The sequence below is a fragment of the Cheilinus undulatus genome, linkage group 9 (genome assembly GCF_018320785.1).
Source record: "Cheilinus undulatus linkage group 9, ASM1832078v1, whole genome shotgun sequence".
NCBI lineage: Eukaryota > Metazoa > Chordata > Actinopteri > Labriformes > Labridae > Cheilinus > Cheilinus undulatus.
The window spans coordinates 45,097,840-45,117,121 of NC_054873.1; the positions used below are offsets into that span (position 1 = coordinate 45,097,840).

Here is a 19,282-nt window from a genome sequence, read left to right on the forward strand (position 1 = left end):
TCTCTATTTTTTCTGATTTCTTTCTCTCTGTCTTCAGAGTTGCCTGACTTCTTTGAAGGCCAAAAAATCCAAACCTGCCTGGTCCTGTATGAAAAAATAATTGCCCCCTGAACCTAACAACTGGCTGTGCCACCCTTGGCAGCAATAACTAAAGTGTTTGTGATGACTGGTGATGAGTGTTTCGCATCGCTGTGGAGGAATTTTGGCCCACTCCTCTTCATAGAATTGCTTTAACTCAGCCATATTGGAGGGTTTTCCAGCATGAACTGCCTGTTTAAGGTCACACCACAGCATCTCAGTTGGATTTAATTCTGGACCTTGACTTGGTCACTCCAAAACCTTAATTTTGTTCTTTTTTGAGCCATTCAAAGGTGGAGGTGGTCGTGCTGCATAACCCAAGAGCGCTTGAGCTTGAGGGCACAAACTGATGGCCGGATGTTGGCCTTCAGGATTTTCTGGTAGACAGCAGAATTCATTGTTCCATCAATCACAGCAAGTGGTCCAGGTCCTGAAGCAGCAAAGCAGCCTCAGACCATCACACTGCCCTACCATCAAATGCTGTGTTATTTTTTCCTTCCAAAAAGTTCAACTTTTGTCTCGTGAGTCCACAGAAGATTTTTCCAAAAGTCTTGGAGATCATCAAGATGTTACTTGACAAATGTGAGACGAGCCTTTGTGTTCTTTTTTGTCAGCAGTGGTTTTGGACTTGGAACTCTCTCATGGATGCCAGTTTTGCCCAGTGTTTTTCTTACGGTTGAGTCATGAATTCTGACATTAACTGAGGCCAGCCTGGAAGAGGCTGAGGACATGGAGTCTGAGTAGTCATTTTCAAAGCCTCCGCTGTGGAAGTAGCAGCTGGAAGTTATGGCCAGAAGGTCATTGGTGACTGCAATGGCAGCAACCCAAGAACCCTCGAGTGGACACCAGTGGTAAGTGAAGCCAACTGACGTGATAAAAAAGCTCCCCAGTAGCAAGGCGCCAGGTGCAGGTTGAAACGAAAAATATTTTTTAGGCCATATCGCCCAGGCCTGTGCTGTTCCATTTTGGTTACTAAAGAGCTGAGCCAAAAGGCAAAGCTTTCGATTTACCAGTCAACCCTCAACTATGGTCATGCACTCTGGGTAATGACCTGACCCAAGATAAGCGGAAGAAGATGGACGGATGGGTAGATGGATGGATGAAAATTTTCATATTGTTAAATCACAAACAAAAAAGACTTAAAAATGAAATCAATAAAACTTAAAACACACTCCACAAACCAAATTCATCTTTTCATCTTTTTAAAGAGAGATAGTTCAATTTTGAGTCTTACTATTTCTGAGTCTTACTACCAAAAAACACCAATTCATTTTTGTATTTAGTTGACTTAAAATTAACTGCCAGTAAATATTTCTTCTTTATCTTCTCTTTCTATTGAAAGCTTATCTTGGAATCAGCTCAATAAATTAAGGACAATTAACCCTTCAAACCCTTTTTAGTCTCCTTTTCTTACATGTTTCTGCTAAACTGACCATTATAATAGAAGTGAACATCATCTGGCAGGGGCTGGTACTCAGGAGGGAAGTAGGGACCTTTGTGTTCAAGGAACTTCCACTTCACCCCATCTTCATACTTTTCTTCTTCCCACCTTAAAGAGAATAAGATGGAAACATGTTTGAGAGTGTGACCTTTGTTGTGTAGAGTGTATTAAACCATGTGTATGTATGTGGTGATAATGGTACAGTCTCAATTAGTATGAAATGAACATAGCAACATCTCCCAACCATCTCCAGCGATTCTGCTCCTCCTCCTCTTTTTTTTTGATCTTCAGTTGTCTCGCCTCCTCGATCTCCTCCTTTGTCTTTTTTATTTTTTTGGAGACTGGCATTTCTGCTTCCTCTTTCTTGACTGCCTGAAAAGACACAAAGTTGGGCCTTGAATTAAAACAATGAAATCATAGGTTGCATTTATTCATGAATAAAAGAGGTTGTTTACTTTCTCTGTTTTCTTCTTTGACTTCTTTTTTGGAGCCTCTCCATCACTTTCTTCTTCTTCATGTTGTTCACTTCTTCTCTTTGAACTAACCAAAAGATGGACAGAAAACTGGAATATTAAAATAAAGACCACTTAAGCTTTGTATAATTTATCAGTAATACAGTGTCAAACCTCTTACTCATTCATCTTCTATCACTTCATGTTAAGACTTTATGTAGGCCTGATATTAATATTTCAGTAATTCTAGTGAAGTTCGTCATGAGCACTGAATTGAGCACCAGACTTCCTTTTCCTTGCAGCGTAATATTGTAGACACATACGCTGTAATTTCTTGGTCCGTTACATTCAGGTGTTGCATCAGTTTGTCAGCTGGCCCTTAGTTCAGCTGTAGAGCACAAGCTAAAGAGAACCTTTCCTCTTGCTCACTCCAATGATTTGAGCCCAAAAAGAAACTGTCTTTTTGGATTTACTCACAATTAACAGGTCTTACCTTTGCTGAAAAACCAGGAAAAGAAAAACACTTCCACAATGCTTGGCTGTTCAACGGAGGTGCGATCAATCACTTCTGATGTGTAAGAAGCGGCCTGCAAAAGGTGGCTCTACAAAGTATTGACTCCAGGTGGCTGAATACTTTTGCACACCACACTTTTTAGTAGGGCTGACAGCTCCCATTCGATCAGTCGAGTGTTTGGTCGAAAAGCTTTTGTCCGATTAAGATCACCCTGGTTGGCGATTGCCACAAGTTCAAGGGGTATTAATACTTGTGCAAGCCACTGTTAACATGCATCGTTTTGAGAAGATGGAAAATTAAAAAGCTTGTGCTGCTGCAGCTCCACATAGTGGTCAATGGTAGCTGCCACTCCCCTCCCGCCAGTTTGCTGGCTGACAGCTAAGAACAGACCTGTTCAAACTTACCGTGGTGTGGCTGTGGACAGTGAAGGACCTTCGATGGGTTCATCCTTAATCCTCTTTCTTTTCATTCCTCTCTTTTTTGGAGTAAAATCCCCATCCTCTAGTTCCTGTTTCAATGATTCACTGAAAGAGAAAAATAACAGAGCAGAGTTGTCATCCGCTTAGTACTCCAGCTCAGTCAAAAGTCTGATGTGCTATCTTTGTTAAATGTTTTTGAATTCACAGCGTTGGCAGGCTGTTCCTTTCAGCCTGAGCTACAGTCATCCTCTTGACCCAAATTAACAGTAATTAGCCTTATTTTGAACCTATTAAGTTGCATGCTGATGTCAGCTTTTGTTTTTCTCAAATTTCTCTTCAAAAACCTCACTGAGTTGATGCTTCGAGTCAGCTCCTGCTTTTCATAATAATAATAGCAAGCAGAATAAAAACCTAATGGCTGCCTCTCTCCACGCTTCTGGCTCCAGAGTTTGGACAAAATTCCCTCTATGTGGAATAGAACAAAAAACATCCAACTGTGTCACACTGACCACAAGAAATCACGTATAATTTTGTTAATGGAGCAACATTATCCAAACACTAATGATAATGACATGATTACAACAATTAAAATAAAAAAAGGTAATTACACATCCGCAAGCTTGCATTTCCCTGCAGGGCAAGGAATTTAGAAGGAAAATGGTCCAAATTAAGAAATCAACACATCTGAGACTGTTAATAAATGGCCGTGTTCCCCTTTTCCTCCACTAACATTTAGTTAAGGGAAAAATGGCACAAATGTAGCACATAATTGTCGAAGTGGCTTGAATCCCAATTATCCCACTGTGGTAGCAGCTACATGGTACACATTTTATGCGCCTAATGCATTCTCCCTACATCGCCACAGCATGACCCCTGATGGCTAATGACTGAGTGTAATGAGCCCTTTGCAGCAAATACCAAACCTGTTCAAGACAAAGTTTAAAACTTAGTGGGATATCTGTTCCATTTCTGCAGAACACACTACCTGTACTTTAAGCACACAGTATGCTGCCGGCTCGCAATCAGAACAAAACCACAAGATGGCATTCAGGGAAGTAGGGAATCATGGCAGTTCATTTGTACATTAGCAGGTTGGGGGGGAAGTTCAGGTGATCGAACATGCAGCTGACGGAAAAGAATAATGGTGGTCCATCACAAGTAAGCAGCATTAAACATGAATGAGATGCAGCAAGAGAACCACACTTCAAAGTAGCAGTTCACAAAGTTTTTTTTAACATTAACATCCAGTGTTTCCACTGCAATGATAAACATTTTGTGTATGTCACGGCAGCAACCATGATAGGAAACATCATATTACAACTAAGGCCACCCATAAGAGTGGAAAAAAGTGCAGCTCTGTAGTGTCATAGCAGGGCCCAGTGGGGTCAGCAAAGACATTGTCCATCCTAAATTTAAGCAATTATGAGCTTTTATCCTAAACCCAAATAAACATTTTTACTTAATAAAGTGACAAAATCCCCATTATATCTATGGTCACCTGATTTGAAATGTAAAAAGGTCTCTTCTTATGTGTGGCCACAGCATCAACGAGCACCAGAATTAGGTGCTGCTGATAGTGGGAAAGCAGCTACTGAAGATCTGCGTTGTGTAATTGCACATCTGCATCTAATATTATGCCGGTGTTTATATAATGGCTTTAGCATCTCCAGGAGCCTTAATGTACATGCAGAGGACAACAGCTGGGGCAACATGTCACTGTAAGCGTCATCCATAAAGTCAACACATTGATTTACGTGCTGTGCATTAACACATCACAAGGAGAAAGATGGCTCTGCTGAAAATGTGCATATTCAGGGGGAAATCCCCTCAACGTTCATCTAAAATTTGGGAATACCTTTAGCCTCAACACAATGGTGCTTTACAAGCTATACACAGTAGAAACGGTGTATCACAGTAGCACCACTGCTATGCCTGAGCACCTCAAATGAAAGCATCCAGGGGGGATTACACAAAACAGCAGGAGGAACAAAAAAGAACTGCAAGAAGTTCACTTTTTCATCCCCAAACAAATAAAATGTATTCAAACTTTTCTGTTCACAAGGAATGTTGTTGTTTGTGTAATTTTTTTTATGTTAAATGTTCCATGTATCAATGCTGCCAGCTACAAGTAACATTCAGAATACAGAAAAAATGTTAGGTGCTGCCCTGCAGACAGAGAGTCTGTATGCCATGCACAGTGCTCAGTTTTCTGACTACTGATGATATCAGAAAGACTTTTTTGTGTATTTCAGTCAAGGAAAAGAGAAAACTTGCATTTTTGATTTCCTTAAACTGACACAGAAGTGGCAGAATGAAGTACTTCAAATCAAGGCGGTGACTAAAATTGCACATGCTGTGGTGTGACTACTGCACATGCAAATATCCCAATGAGGTGATTACAAAGATATACTGTTCGCTCTATAATGAAGTATAACAAAATGGCTTAAGTAGTCACAAATAATTAGGGATGTAAGGATATATCCTGAATTGGCTACATATCGATACAAATAAAGGGGGATTTAAATCAATACAGCACAACTTGTATATCAATACTCTGAACAGTAGGGGGTGCTGCCTGCCTTTAACTCTGCTTATTCAACATCATAAACTCTCTTTAGGTGTTTTAAGATGGACACAGTTCTGGTTCTGGCTCTGGTTCTGTTCTGGAGTCTCAGAACCTTGGTGCTTTCTAGCGAACCAGCCCGCGTTCACAGCAGTTTAATCAGAACCAAAGTGGGAGGACATGATGGAAATGTATAACCATGTCCAGCTCCACTTTTGCCCAAGTCTTTCCCGCAGTCCCGGTATTCCTTCATCAGTTTAAGTTCATTAATCTTTTGGTCTGGTATGCAGGTGAACCCAGCCTTCACTACCTCCTCCTTGTGCTACTCTCCAGCTTCACCTGGAATTCTGTCGATGCGCTGCTCACAACCAAGCATTTTGTCTCCATAGCAGACCGCTTTTTCTCCATTTTCTGGTTGTCTTCACAACCTAGAATGGGACACGCCCACTGATGATATCACAGTTCTCAAAAAAGAACCAACTATTTTTGGTTCCAGCTGAGAAACAAATTTTCAGGTTCAGAACCCATTTTATCCCAGTTTGAATGCTCAGTTCCTGAAATTAGGTTCAGGAACCAAAACCGGCATGGAGCCCTGCCAGTCTGAAAGGCCTATTTTTCTGCTGACCTGACAGCAGCAGGTAAACAAAAATGTCATGGCAGGATCGGATGAAAACTCTGCAATAGTGGACGTGTCGTCCTCTTTTGAGTCAGACTGTCAGAGATGCAGATTAGTGCTTCAGTAACAGATGGCTGGACCTCTGATGAACACAGCTCATCTTATACCCAGTGAGTTTAAACTCACTCATCAAAGCTGAGGTTCTGAAGTCTGATGTTACTGAATGGGAGCTTGACAGGGAAAATCACGGAATCGCTGCTGTCACAGGGAATGCACAGTAAACGTTACTGAGAGGAAGTCCAAACTAGCTTATCAAGTGCTTTGCCCACGCGCTTAATCATTCAAGCTGGCCTGCATGAACCCCGCGTCTGTATTTTACTGAGACAAGTAAGGCAAGTTACAGCTGTCTTCCAACAGAGCTCAGCAACAAGCGCTGTGCTCACGCCCAAATAAAAAAACTACTGGAACCCCCACCGTATAAGCTAATCATCAATGTAGAAGGACAATGTGACTGTTCAGACATCAGCGCTTCTGTCTGAGAAGGTAGATTTACTGATATTGCATTAGAAAAACATGTAAATTCCAAGCCAGAAAATTAAGTTTCAATGTTGCTATGGGAATTAAAAAGGAATTAGATAATTCCAAAAGAAAATAATGATTTTAACCTTTTTCCAAGTTAATAAATATGAGAAATGTGCAGGTTTGGGGGGGTTCTGAATCATAACATAAAGGTAAAAATTAAAAAAGACTACTTTATCTAAAAAATAAAATAAAATATTTTGAATAAATATATAGAAATATATTGAATAAAATATTTTTTACAAAAGTTTTTTAAAGAAAAACCGGGATTCTAATCATAATGTGGACTTAATATCAGGATGTGAATCTAATCATGCATTCAGTGTACCCAAATAATCTCCATTAAATTACACAGATCAGGAGATTTCAGTATTAGTGCGAGACTTTATCAGTATCAGTTAATATCTCCTCCCAGCTGCTGTAATGAATTAAAAAGACAAAAAAGAATGTTAACTATGCAACTAATTTAATGTTGTTTGAAAAAGATAAAAGTCAACTGTATTTAGTTCTTATGTAAAAGCCAAAGTACCTTTTAATAATAAAATGAATTTATGTTCATGGGTCTACTGATAGCAGAACTGGCATAACTCAAGAAGGCATAACATTTTCACACTCAAGGCCTCGATGCACTTAGTTAAGTCCATTTATAATAAAGACAGCTTAGTCCAACCTGTAGAACATTTTTCATAGTAAATACAGCCAAGGTTTTTTTGCCTTCACAAGGTACAAGGCTTTATACATCAGTTACCATCAGAAACTGAAAAGTGTTTCCATACTGAGACAGCAGAGACTGTTACCTTTGCATTCAGAGGCAAAATATAAGTCAAGATAACCACCTTATTTTGGTTCTTTTAAGGTTTACTTTTGCTTGCCTTACTGTGTGTTGTGGCCAAGCAGCTCGATCCAAGTGTTCAATGAGGAGAGAAACAAAGACTGTGTGTAAAAATGATCATGTTTTTTGCCACACTGCATCACTGAGCAAAATCCATAAAAGGCTATACAAAAGAAGGTGGGTCACTGCGTCCATTGACATTTACGGTCTGTGGCTCTAATAGCCTTATGTTCCTTTTCAAACTCTCCTGGTAAGCCTTCACTTCTCCCTCTGCTCCAGACCTGCTCTGCTAAAACAGCTAACACATTCAATGCATTAAAAACTAGAAATGTTGGAATGTAGTAAAAACATTTCCAGACTAGATCTGGTTTCCTAACACCACAGGTAATTTTTCATTGGATAAGTCCACTTCAGGGAATCAATCTCATTAATGTTTTTTTCAGAATCAATATGATTTGACAGCACGTTTATTCTAAAAGGTGGTGCTGTAAATTGATGAAACCAGCAGGAGATGAGTCATTTAAATACCAAAGAGAGAAGGTAGAGTATTATTTTGTCAAGAAGTGTTATTTTCAACATACATTTAAAATTCTTCCTAAGAGCTTAGATTAAATAACCTGATGCAACAGGTATAACTGTTTCATATCCATTGCATGGGAGAAATGTTGCATTCATCTGGGAAAGCTCCAATACAAAGCCTTTGGAAAGGGCAGGACACAAAAAAAAAAACTACTCCAACCTAAGCTGATTGGACGAATGTTCTGTCTGTCAAATTCATTTCGGACTGATCAGAGCAACATGTTGTAGTAAGCATGCTCAGCTCCAGTTGTAACCTGAGCTTTACAGACCCTGCTATAGTTTAATAATGGTGGAGCTGGTTGGTGGATAAAATTCATGTCAAGGCCGGTCGAAAGAAATGCAAATTGCTCTTGTACTAAAAAAAAACAAATGTGGCACAATTCAGATAAAACTGGTTATACTGCAGCTACATCTATAATAAAGACAGCTTATTCCAACATGTAGAACATTCTTCATGGCAAATACACAACATGTTTTTTTGGGGGTTTTTTTGCCTTTGCAAGGTACAAGGCTGGGTACATCTGTTACCACCAGAAACTGAAAGGTGTTTTAATCCAACATCAGAGATGCATGTACCATACGAGTTATCAACTACATTTATGCAAGGGCCAGCTTTCTCCTGGACAGGCACTGCCCCAATTATTGCCTGCTTGCAATAATTAAGGATATTACCACAGCTGCTTTTGTTGAGAGAGGATGATGGACCTGCAGCAGCAGCAGCAGACAAAAGAGGGTTTTCTGTTCTTTTTTAAGCTGACAGTTAAACATGCTGTATTTCATTTTAACTCGATTCAGTCTTCAATCATTATAATCATAAAATGTTAATTTCATTCCTACCTTGGGCTGCTGACTGTCTCTTGGGACTCTCTTGATTCTTTCTTAGATTTCTTGGCCTGAGAGGAGCACAAACATGGACATAACTGTAATGCAGGAACATGCAGACTGACATCCCAAAGCTTAGTAAATGAATTCTTGCATACACAATGTATTTTTATAGTCTTTGAAAAAATAATGCAACCAAGTGGAGGTATATCTTCCAGGACTCTTGGTGCTTTATCTTTCCAAATTCATTGCAAATTATTTTTTGACTTGACACATGAAAACATAAATGCTGATGCCTTTGGCTGAGCACAGTTCTGAGAATACATCTATATCCCTGCCCAGTGTTTTTTTATGAGTTTACAAAGTATTTTTGATGGTACCATACCATAAAATAAGCATTGTTATTGTTTTTTTGTTGTTGTGTAATTGTGTTCGGTTCATAGTCTGCAGTTTTTGTGCAGCCCTGTAGCACATATTATACTCCTGGTTTTGCCTTTAAGATTGGACCTAATGACTGCTTTTAGCAATAAAACCAGAACTCTGCATGGTTTATTAACAACAAACCACTTTCTTCTTTAAATGCATAATTTTGACCTGATTAGACATGAAAAAGACACAACCAACATTTAGATTAAAAAATAGGTATCAAAAGTGTGTCTTAAACTCAGCATTTTATGGTAGTTACTTTCTGTGGTGTCTTGATTGTCTAAGACCAAGATGTAATGTCCCCTTATATTCAAATGTCAGGTTGCTGTTCATCTTTTAATTTAAATTGGGGATATATAGTTTAGGGCCTGTGTCCATAGCCAGTTTTTTTTAGCACTGACAGCATTTATTTTTATTTCAAAACTAATGTTGTCTTGTGTTCTGAGCACTCGGTGCCTGATAGGGGGAAAAAGGCCCTGAGCATCAGCGGTTACTGTCATCAGGCCTAAAGCTCTCAAAAACTGTTCAACTGTTGGAACAGCTCTGCGCTCTTCAGTGACACTTTTCCCTCCCCTGGCATTTAAAATCAAGAAGGGGCCAGACCTCTAACAATTTAAACTGCAAAGAAAATGGGACATATTATGTCACAAGTTCCTACTGGCGTCTTACAGTAAGTGGTGCTACAGCAAAACGATAACAGTTAACATTTAAATGTGTAGAGGGGCAGATCTTCATCATACATGTGAAATTTGAAGCTAATCATATTTAATGTGAGATTCAAGGCAACTCACTGTGAAACTGGCAAGATGCCAAAATGCTCACTATTGGCAGTAAGGCATCCTTTAACAAGACCTGTCCACAAATATTGCGGCCTTTCTATAAAATCTGGGCTCGATAGATTTAACTTAACTTTAACTTAGTAAAAGAACAAGAAAGAAATGACCAACTGTGTCACTTCCTGTTGCCAGAGAGTAGCGGTATGGCAAAGCAATGGCATTAACCTTTGAATGTGTAGAGGGGCTAATCTTGATCATGCATGTACAATTTGAAGAAAATCTGATGTTTCATATGAGAGCTAAGGCAACTTCATGAGAATTTGGCAAAATATTGAAATGCTTGCCAATACCAGTGAGGTGTCCATTCATGAAACATGTCAGTGTGTGGATGGATATTGAGGAGTTCAGTTGAAAAATCAGAGCTCAATAGGTTCAGAATAGTAAGAGGAATAAACAAAGACTCATTTGTGTCACTTCATGTTGGCAGTAGGGGGCGCTATGATGGGACATTTGCATGTGGCCATGTTCGGTGCGTTACTGTTGCCTGGCCAGATGATGTTGAAGAACAGAGAAAAATAGAATTTGAAAGCCGTTTGGATGAACACCAGTCTCACTAAAGTGAGTTTGGGAATATCTGTAGAACAAGTATTAGCAAAAAAATTAAAAAAAAAAAAAAAAAAAAAAAGGTGCAACCTTAATTTAAATGTTTTCTTACAATGGTTGCAAAGCCACTTTGGGAATATAAAATTGCAGACTTCCCACCACTATTACAACAACATTTAAAATTTGAGGAGGCTTTAATCATGACGTGTATTTCAAAAGGGAAGTGGTTGTTAAAAAATGCATTTTTAAGATGCCAGTGTAAGATTGAAGTGCTTAAGATGTAAAATTATGACAACATTAGTTATAGTTAAAGAAAGCAGAACACTTATTGGCAGCTGAAAGTGGAGTATTTTGACGACCTGTTAGGTTTGTGTGCCCTGAAATTTCTTAAAATGGTCAAATTAGGACATGTGGGTGACACATGACACATCACCCACAGCCTAAAAAAATATCCTGCCAGTTTTTATGCCCTAGCTCTCAGAAAGACTAAATATTACATCAAATGCAAAACAAAATATTGTGTTCATGTCACTTTCGTTATTAAACCATCTTTGCCTTGTTGAATCTGACTCTGACAGTGCCCATGGCGTCTCCAAAGAAGCAACAGCAGGTGTCATGTAAGCTAAACTGAGTTGTCTTTAAGATGCTTTTCTTTCTTAAATATGCAGGGTTGGAGGGGGAAAATACAGATTTACAAATCCTGACTTTGATAACAGAAATTAAAAGCACATTTTGGACTACTTTAGAATTTGGAAAATAAAGTCTCTGAACCCTTATGTAGCCTATCCATGCTGACCTAGTATGCATGCAATCCTATCAGTTTTGGAGGTTTCAAATATCATAGAGGTCACCTACGGGGACACGCTGCTGCATACAGTCTAGCTATGACGTTCTGAGCTGGGGTCAGTGGGTAACAAGGGCTTGAGTTTTCACACTGGTATTTCACGTGCCTGTTCCAGGAAACTAAAGACATATGGATGGCTCATGTGACTGCTGTTATCCCTTTCACAACGAAATAACACTTGACATCAGTTGGCAAGTGCTGCATTCAGACTACAGGCAACATTCAAATCGGATGTTTCCTATTATGTGGCCGAGATGTGATTGTTTTTATGAACACATGTCACACTGAATCAGTACATGTTGGATCTTTTCTAATGTGCCCTCAGTCTGAACAGGCAGAAATGCTTCTGACTGACACCATTTATCAGGTCTGTGCTGGCAGGGAGAGGGGGACCTGCATGAAAAAAGTATCCTAATCATGCAATGGCTATCGTGATTACATCTGTCATCAAGTCTACAATCAGCAGATTTTCATATTCTACAAACTCAGAGCAAATACCGATGTTTAAAAAAATGAAGTTAAAACATATCTAAACACAGCTGCAGCGGAAATAGTAGTTGCAAAAATGGGCAGAAGTTGTTTAAAGGGGTTAGAAGTGGTACAAATAAATTATTTCAACATTAGACTTCAATAATACTTTGGCACACTTTTCAAGTCCAAAGTGAGGAAACTGATAAAAACAGAGTGGAAAAAAAAAATTAGTATTTAGCTTGCAGCCTGCTGTGTGAGTGCAGCCATAGTCTGTTCTTTGAATTACAGGGTGAAGAGCTGTAAAAGTTAATTTACCTTCTTATGAGACTTTCCATCGTGAGTTTTCACAGAATTGGTTGACTTTTCACTGCCCATCAGGATGCCATGAGAAATGGGAGATGGGAGAAGAAAAGAACATACTTGTTGGTGAATTAACATTTCCATAGTCAATTTCACATTTGCACATCTGTAAAAATAATTCTGTAAGATATCAAGACAGTTTCTTGACAACATCTTGAGTTGGATAGGCACATATGTCCCTCACAGCAGGAGACTATCCATGTCAGACAGAAGGAGTCGTCATCTCAGGAGGTAAGATGCTGAAGGACAAAGCAACAGAGTTTGCTGTAGGCTTGTCAAGGTCTGAATTTCAATTATACATTAGTAAAAAATAAAATTATATTGATAAACACTAATGAGAGGTTGCGTTACCAAAATTCTCTGTCATTGGCAGATTCTTTTTAAGCATGGCAGAAAATTTTGAATGCTGTCAATCATTCTTACTGACTGGATTAGGATTAACCCACAGTGGAGTTGGGCATTGTTTGTTTTTTACCAATATCAATGCTAAATCCATTCTTCTAAACAGTAGTGGTGACCAAACAGAGCCTGAATCAGTACTTTAAAGAGAAAAAGGTGTGATGATTTGATGGAGATATTTCTCTGGACAGCAAAATGATCAAAACAAGTTCTAAAATAAAAAAGTTCACATAAATCACATAACGTGCCATTTCGTGCCTTTCATATAGAGCGGCAGGAGGCTGCTTTGGGCTGGCTGGTGTACTGACATGATTTACTAAAATCTGTGATGTACTCTGGTACAGTAGGTGTTGGATGTGTTGGTACCGGTACCATGCGGTACCATGTGGTACCAGATTTCCATACCCATCCCTTCCCTGCCTGCCAGTACACTCATACAGACCTATCCATTGGGTTGATAACAGGGGGGCTGGAGGTGTCTGAGCATGTCAGTCACAGAGGGCTGCAGCTGCCAATGGTGCAGTGAGTCGCTGTGCTTCAGACTTTGATGAGTTTTAAGTGGTGAGCACGCAGCACAAACTGTAAACATGGTCTCATAAATGTTGGCTTTAATTTTAGATCAAAGAAATTGTTTATCACTTTGCACGCATCCTCCACAAAGAATCCTCGGCACACAAAAGCGGAGACATTTTGCTGTTATTTCTGGGAAATAATGTTCTCTTTATATGCAGGAAACAAAGTTACAAAAACAGTAACAGCCTTGTGCAGAGTACAAAATGATGAGAGCAGGTGGTAAATGCTCTTCAGTATTTGAGACTGCACAAGTGAAATTTCCAGTGATCAAAGTCTGATTTAACAAATGATGCTTAGCCTGAATAATGTCTGTTATATTACCTTTTCATTATACATGGGAATTAAATCATCCGAGACAGTCAGCTTTTAAACACGTAAGGGTCAGAAATCCATATGCAGTTTTTGAGCTTGTGAATCGACTATGGTTTTCAAACTACCTCCTGTTATTGAAAAAAAAAAAAATTTAAGTTAAAACAGTAAATGATATCTTAAAAGGCATAGTTCACATTTGCTTGCTTGAAGACAGGGATTGTGCTCTGCTGTCACTGTGTGAAAAAATTATTTTAAAAGTAGACAAAATGATAATGCCCTTAAACAAAGCAAATGACATCACATTTGTAATACGACCAAAAACAGTTAATTCATTCTATCTAAAACTGATGAAGCCTAGCGTTACTTCCCAAAGTCATACCCCAGCTGCAATCAGCTGGTAGCCAGCCTCACCTCCCCACCCCAGCCACCTCCTTTATAGCTTAGAGCTTCTTGCACCCTCATATTCAGATTCATGCGACTATGGATAAATTGCTTCAGAAATAATTTCACTGTTTTCAATACACATGGTCTTATTTATGTGATTATTTATTGCTTGAATTTGTACATAAAAATTCATAAGATTAACCCAAGAATAATCGCGTATTAAATCGCAATTGCAATATCTGGGGAAAAAAAATTGCAATTAGATTTATTTTTGCAAATCGTTCAGCCCTAGTTTTTAAGGACAGAAAATTAAAATGACAGCTTGTAAAATAGTATCAAGGAAATGTATGGTCTTGTCTTTTTGATGGACAGCAAAAAAGTGGAGTGATTTCCTGCTACATTCTTCTCACATCACTTCACCCTGGCTTCACACAGAAAATTTACACAAGGCTGGTTGAAGATATTCAAGGTAAAGTCTGAGTGAAAATGTGGCTGTTTGCATTCAAATACCCAGCTCAGACTGAAAATCTCAGACAGTTTCAGAACTTTTAGTCCAAGTATGTAAGCAGTATTAGAGAAATATTCTATAAGTACAATGATAAAGCAGCTTCCACTTTTACTGTGACTTGACAGAATAAACCCAGAGGAGAAAGTTTGAGTTGTACTTTTGACAAGTAAAGGACATACAGTGAGAGTATATTAAGCTGATGTTGGATTCATGTCTTTGCCTGTAAGTATCATTCTACAAAATGCCAGCCATCTGACAAGTAGAGGATCATTCTACAGCTATGAAAATGTTTCTTTTTCAGTTTGACCTTTTCCCCCTTCAGGGATGCGTGTAACATGAAATCGAGCAGCAATTATTCCTCAGCTTTCTATTTAAAACTACCAACTTTAAGCATCAAATTAAAGGCAGCACACTTTTAAAGCAGACACAACTGACATGCTCTGGAAAATTAGCTCCATGAGTCTTGTAGCTGATGAGCATAAGTTGATCTTTAATCAGTAATCCAGTCAGTGTGCCATGAAATAACACGAGGCTAGCTGTCAGAGAAAGACGCCTGCTTCGCTGCCAGTAGCACTTACAGGTGTCTATTTATCTCCCCACTCTCATCAATTACACAAGCCAATGACAGATCACTCCACATTCATTTGTCTGCTCACATATGCATGGTAATAAACGCATCAGATATCAAGGTAAATTAATTTATTCAGATGAAGATGGAGTACACACTGTACTCAGTGAAATGAAAGCATTCAGTCAACACCACCAGCCTGCTCGACAGCTCAGCCGGAGAAGCATTCTCTCACAAACACTTGATTGTGTCTGTCCTTCAGCAGCACACAAACACTGCCATATGGCTCTCACTTATCTGGTTTTATCATCACTGCATGTATTAATTTTTTATCCAAATTAATTTGTCCTCACTTATTAAAGAATGTGAGGACTGTGCGGAGACTGAACAGATGTTGAATGTGCCGCAATCAGGTCAAATTCATTTATTATTGGCGAGCTGTTAAAGCTTTGTTGTTGTGGCGACAGTTGTCAAAAATGTTGGTACTTTGATACTTTTAAGCTACCATTTGCTTTAAACAATAAAAAAGCCAGTATTTTTACCAAACATATCAAATGAGGGAAAAAAGAAACCATGCAGTTATCTTTTTAACCTAGATTTGCTGCAAGCAGAGAGAAAGAGTGCACAGTGGCGAGTGATCAACACTGAAAATAAGCAGAAAGTGTAAGCGTCACTGGTTACACAGTTAGTGATTTGGGCACTTATGACACTATCTTTGGATCATTTTGCAGGAGTCACACTCTAAAATCTTAGAAAATGTTAGTATCTCTGCACAGACATTCAAGAAGGAATAAGTTACACTCCTTCCATCCTCAAGTGTATGTCTCTGCTCATCGATTGCTTAAATTGATTATCCGATTAGTTCGATAGAGAGTCAAAACATCAATCTACACCATGACCTTGAAGCAATACTTGTTTTGACACTCCTCCTGCACACCTGTTGACAGTTTCCGCCAATCCGCGCTCCTCAGAAAGCGAGCGGTAGTAACAGCAGCTGAGACAAAGAAAATATTCACCTACTTCAGTCAGAGACTACTGCAGGCCTCTCTTCTTATTTTGCTGACTACATCTGCATTGTATACAAGTGCCCTATGCAGTCATATACGAATAGAAACCACTTTCCCCTCATTATGGCTGAAGTGGTGGCAAGTGGTATCTGATACAGGCTGAGTGTATTAACAGAGAATAAAAAATCTGCTGTTTTATGCCTACTGGTTGCAGAAAAAGATTGCAGAAAAAACATATTGTTGCTTTAAAGTGATCAGAGTACAGAGTAGTAATGACATTTTTTATACTTAAAATGTTTGCTGTTATAAAATCTGTGCGTTTTGTTAGAAATGTCCATACTTTTTTCCTAATTTAAAGGTAATCAGGGGTCCTCAATTAAAAAAAAACATCTAATGCAATTAAACAAAATGTTACTGTAGCTAAACAAGGCCTTTTTATGTTAAAAGAGACTGCTTTTATTGATTAAATACAGTAATTTTTTGTAATTAAATTGCCAAATCTACTTTGTTTCTGTAACTGTGTGAAATTTGTGCATTAAATCATTTGATATTGATCGTAGGGTCAGATATACAATCTTATCTTAACTGTACTGTGGCAGATTTTGTGGCATCGAAAACATGGTATCATTTGTCCAAAGTATCAGCATTGTATCATATTGTTATGGCACAGGTGATTCTTTATTAATGTGCAGTTTGGATATTGAACATAACTAAATTCACTAGTTTAGGGTGAGCAAAATGCATTTTTTGTTGCTGCGGTATTAAAAAATGTTGCCTGACGATTTTTTTTTTTTTTTTTTTTTTTTTTGCATTTTAACAGGTATCTTGTTATTGAAACCCAAATTCTGGTTCTGTGACAACTCTGGTAGTGGTACCGGTCACTTTATCAATAAGTGCAACTAACGTGGTCTGTCAAGTAATGGTTTATCACACTGAATTTCATACAAGCGCATGCGCACACATCAAATACCTGTTGAAAACGTCATCTTCAGCCGTGCCAGCGTTTTCATTATCACTTAGCTTTTTCAGCTTCGTTTCTTTGTGTTTGGTCTTCCCGTCTCCTTTGGCGCCCTTCTCTCCTCCCATGGCTCACACAGGACTAGCTTTGATATGAGAAAGAACAGTGCACGTTTCCATTTCCATGTGAGCAGACAATTATCTAGCTAACCTTATCTTACAAAGTCACTTAGTTCATTACAGTTTCTCCCTTAATCCTCGTTGCGTCACAAATACTAAAAAAATCACATTAATGTTCACAGTTATCTTAAAAAGACATCATTCACCTAACTCACCATTTAAACTAAAGACAAAAACTGCACAACTTCAAAGAAAGATACTAACTTCTTGGCGATTATCCTGTAGGACACAGCGGTTCCACGCTCCTCGCTAGCATTGAACTGAGCATGCGCTGATTCCAGCTGAACTCTGATTGGCTAGGGAACTGCATTTAGGTGTAGTAAGAAAATTGGAAAATTTGGAGTCGGGGAATAAAGGAATGACGTTTATTTCAATTATCTGAAAAAAACGAACAAAACAAACGAACTTCTGACGTGTGAAGTTGACAGAAATTGCGTCATATTTTTCAAAAAGAAGAATATTTTCTTGCTTTAAAGACATTTCATAATTTGTGTGTAGTGAAATAACTATTTTGGCTGATTTATCAAGCAAAATGCAATAAATACAAGTTATAGTTGGGTTTTTTATCATAAAGTAAATTTGTAAATACTGAACAATAAATTAAATGAAATGACGTTTCTGGTGTTTCCACATGGCAGCCATACGTACCTGTGGGAGAAGAGCAACTTGACATTGGAGAAATTCCGACCTCTTGAAGTGCACATGAAAGGGACATTTGTTTCTAATAAGCACAGGTAGAGCACAGGTAAGTTCATAGATGCCATTACCGCCTGGACCCTGGCGTTCACTGGAGAGATTGCGTCACGCGGGTGCCATTATGAGGAGGTTCATTTGCAACTGGCAGGAGGTCTATCTGTGATTAAAAAGCTCGTAACTCACTGGAAAATAAATCTATTTTCAAGCCGTTTGTTTCGTCGCAAACGTCAGACATGCATTTATGATCCAGGTTTTCATATCGGTATCTATTCTATACATGATATAACTAAAAGCCAATCTAACTTGGCCATGTCAGCATGCCTGAATTCATTGATTGCTGCCATTTGATGGCTCTCAGTGGCCTACTTTGATATCATAAATAAAGAACTGTTTTAATATGTTATATTTAGTGATATTTTAACGCATCTTTGTTTTTCATTCATTTTGGTAAAATGATGTGCAAAGAAGTCTGTATATCATCTGATTTTTGTCTGTACCCATCTGTGTGTCTGTAATGCATGTATAAATGTATACAGGGTGCCTTATACCCAGCCAGAATGTCCATGTGGGCCCCATATTGGCTGCAAATATGGGTCCCAATTAGGTTTGTCCATGGGTTCCATGGAGGCCCCACCTGTAATTGCCCATACGAGCCTTGAGTAGGATCTACTCGGTTTTTACATGGGGTCTATCTGGGCAATTCATATGGGGCCCATATAGGCCCCATTTCTGCCAGAAGAAAGCTCTCACTGGGCCTTGTGTGGGGCCCAAGTGGGCTGAAAAATGGGTTCTGGTGGGTATCTATGAATGGAAATAAGCATATGGCCTCAATCTGGTACACTTACATGTCCATGTTCATTAATGTAAACTTTCCCCTATAAATAAATAGATAAATAACTGAAGTGTACATTACAGTCTGTCTGTAAGAAACTTTTCCTGACATTAGAGCAATGTATCATTTTTTGACACATTAAAGGTAATTGTTATTTTTTTCTAACTACATTTGCATTTTTAAATGAAAAATGCAGGAAGTATTAAAAAATCCATACCCCCCAAAAAAGTGTTTCTTCTTTTCTTTGATTTATGCAACCAATCAGATTCTTCCACAATAAGACAAAGTCTCTAAAAACATGATGTTTGATAACTCCTGGGTGTTTAAAATAGATGCAGATCAAGATGAAAAAATGTAAAAGCTTTTAAAGAATCAATGTAGGGGTTTTTTTAATGGTACCAACCTTGAAACTGATGATCAGAACTTGTTGCATCCTTTGAGAGACTGAAATATGTTTTGAATTGATATGCTTGATTTTTTAACACAGATAG

The 19,282-nt window shown here is 38.5% G+C and overlaps 1 protein-coding gene across 2 annotated transcripts in view; it reads right to left on the reverse strand.

Annotated features, from left to right (window-relative positions):
* The window catches only part of zgc:173742 (DNA topoisomerase I, mitochondrial), a 67,023-nt gene extending 49,463 nt beyond the window's left edge, over positions 1-17,560 (reverse strand). Inside the window, exons 1-8 of one of the 2 annotated variants that reach the window (XM_041795312.1) lie at positions 17,468-17,560; positions 17,097-17,229; positions 12,331-12,382; positions 8,911-8,966; positions 2,890-3,009; positions 1,975-2,059; positions 1,764-1,891; positions 1,512-1,627 (exon numbers count right to left, since the gene is read on the reverse strand). In XM_041795312.1, coding sequence (XP_041651246.1) covers positions 1,512-1,627; positions 1,764-1,891; positions 1,975-2,059; positions 2,890-3,009; positions 8,911-8,966; positions 12,331-12,382; positions 17,097-17,212 — 673 coding nt within the window. In that variant the 5' untranslated portion in view covers positions 17,213-17,229; positions 17,468-17,560. Of the gene's footprint in view, positions 1-1,511; positions 1,628-1,763; positions 1,892-1,974; positions 2,060-2,889; positions 3,010-8,910; positions 8,967-12,330; positions 12,383-17,096; positions 17,230-17,418 lie in introns of both variants that reach the window. The other variant, XM_041795313.1, reaches the window with a different exon arrangement.
* Positions 17,561-19,282: the final 1,722 nt, after the last annotated feature.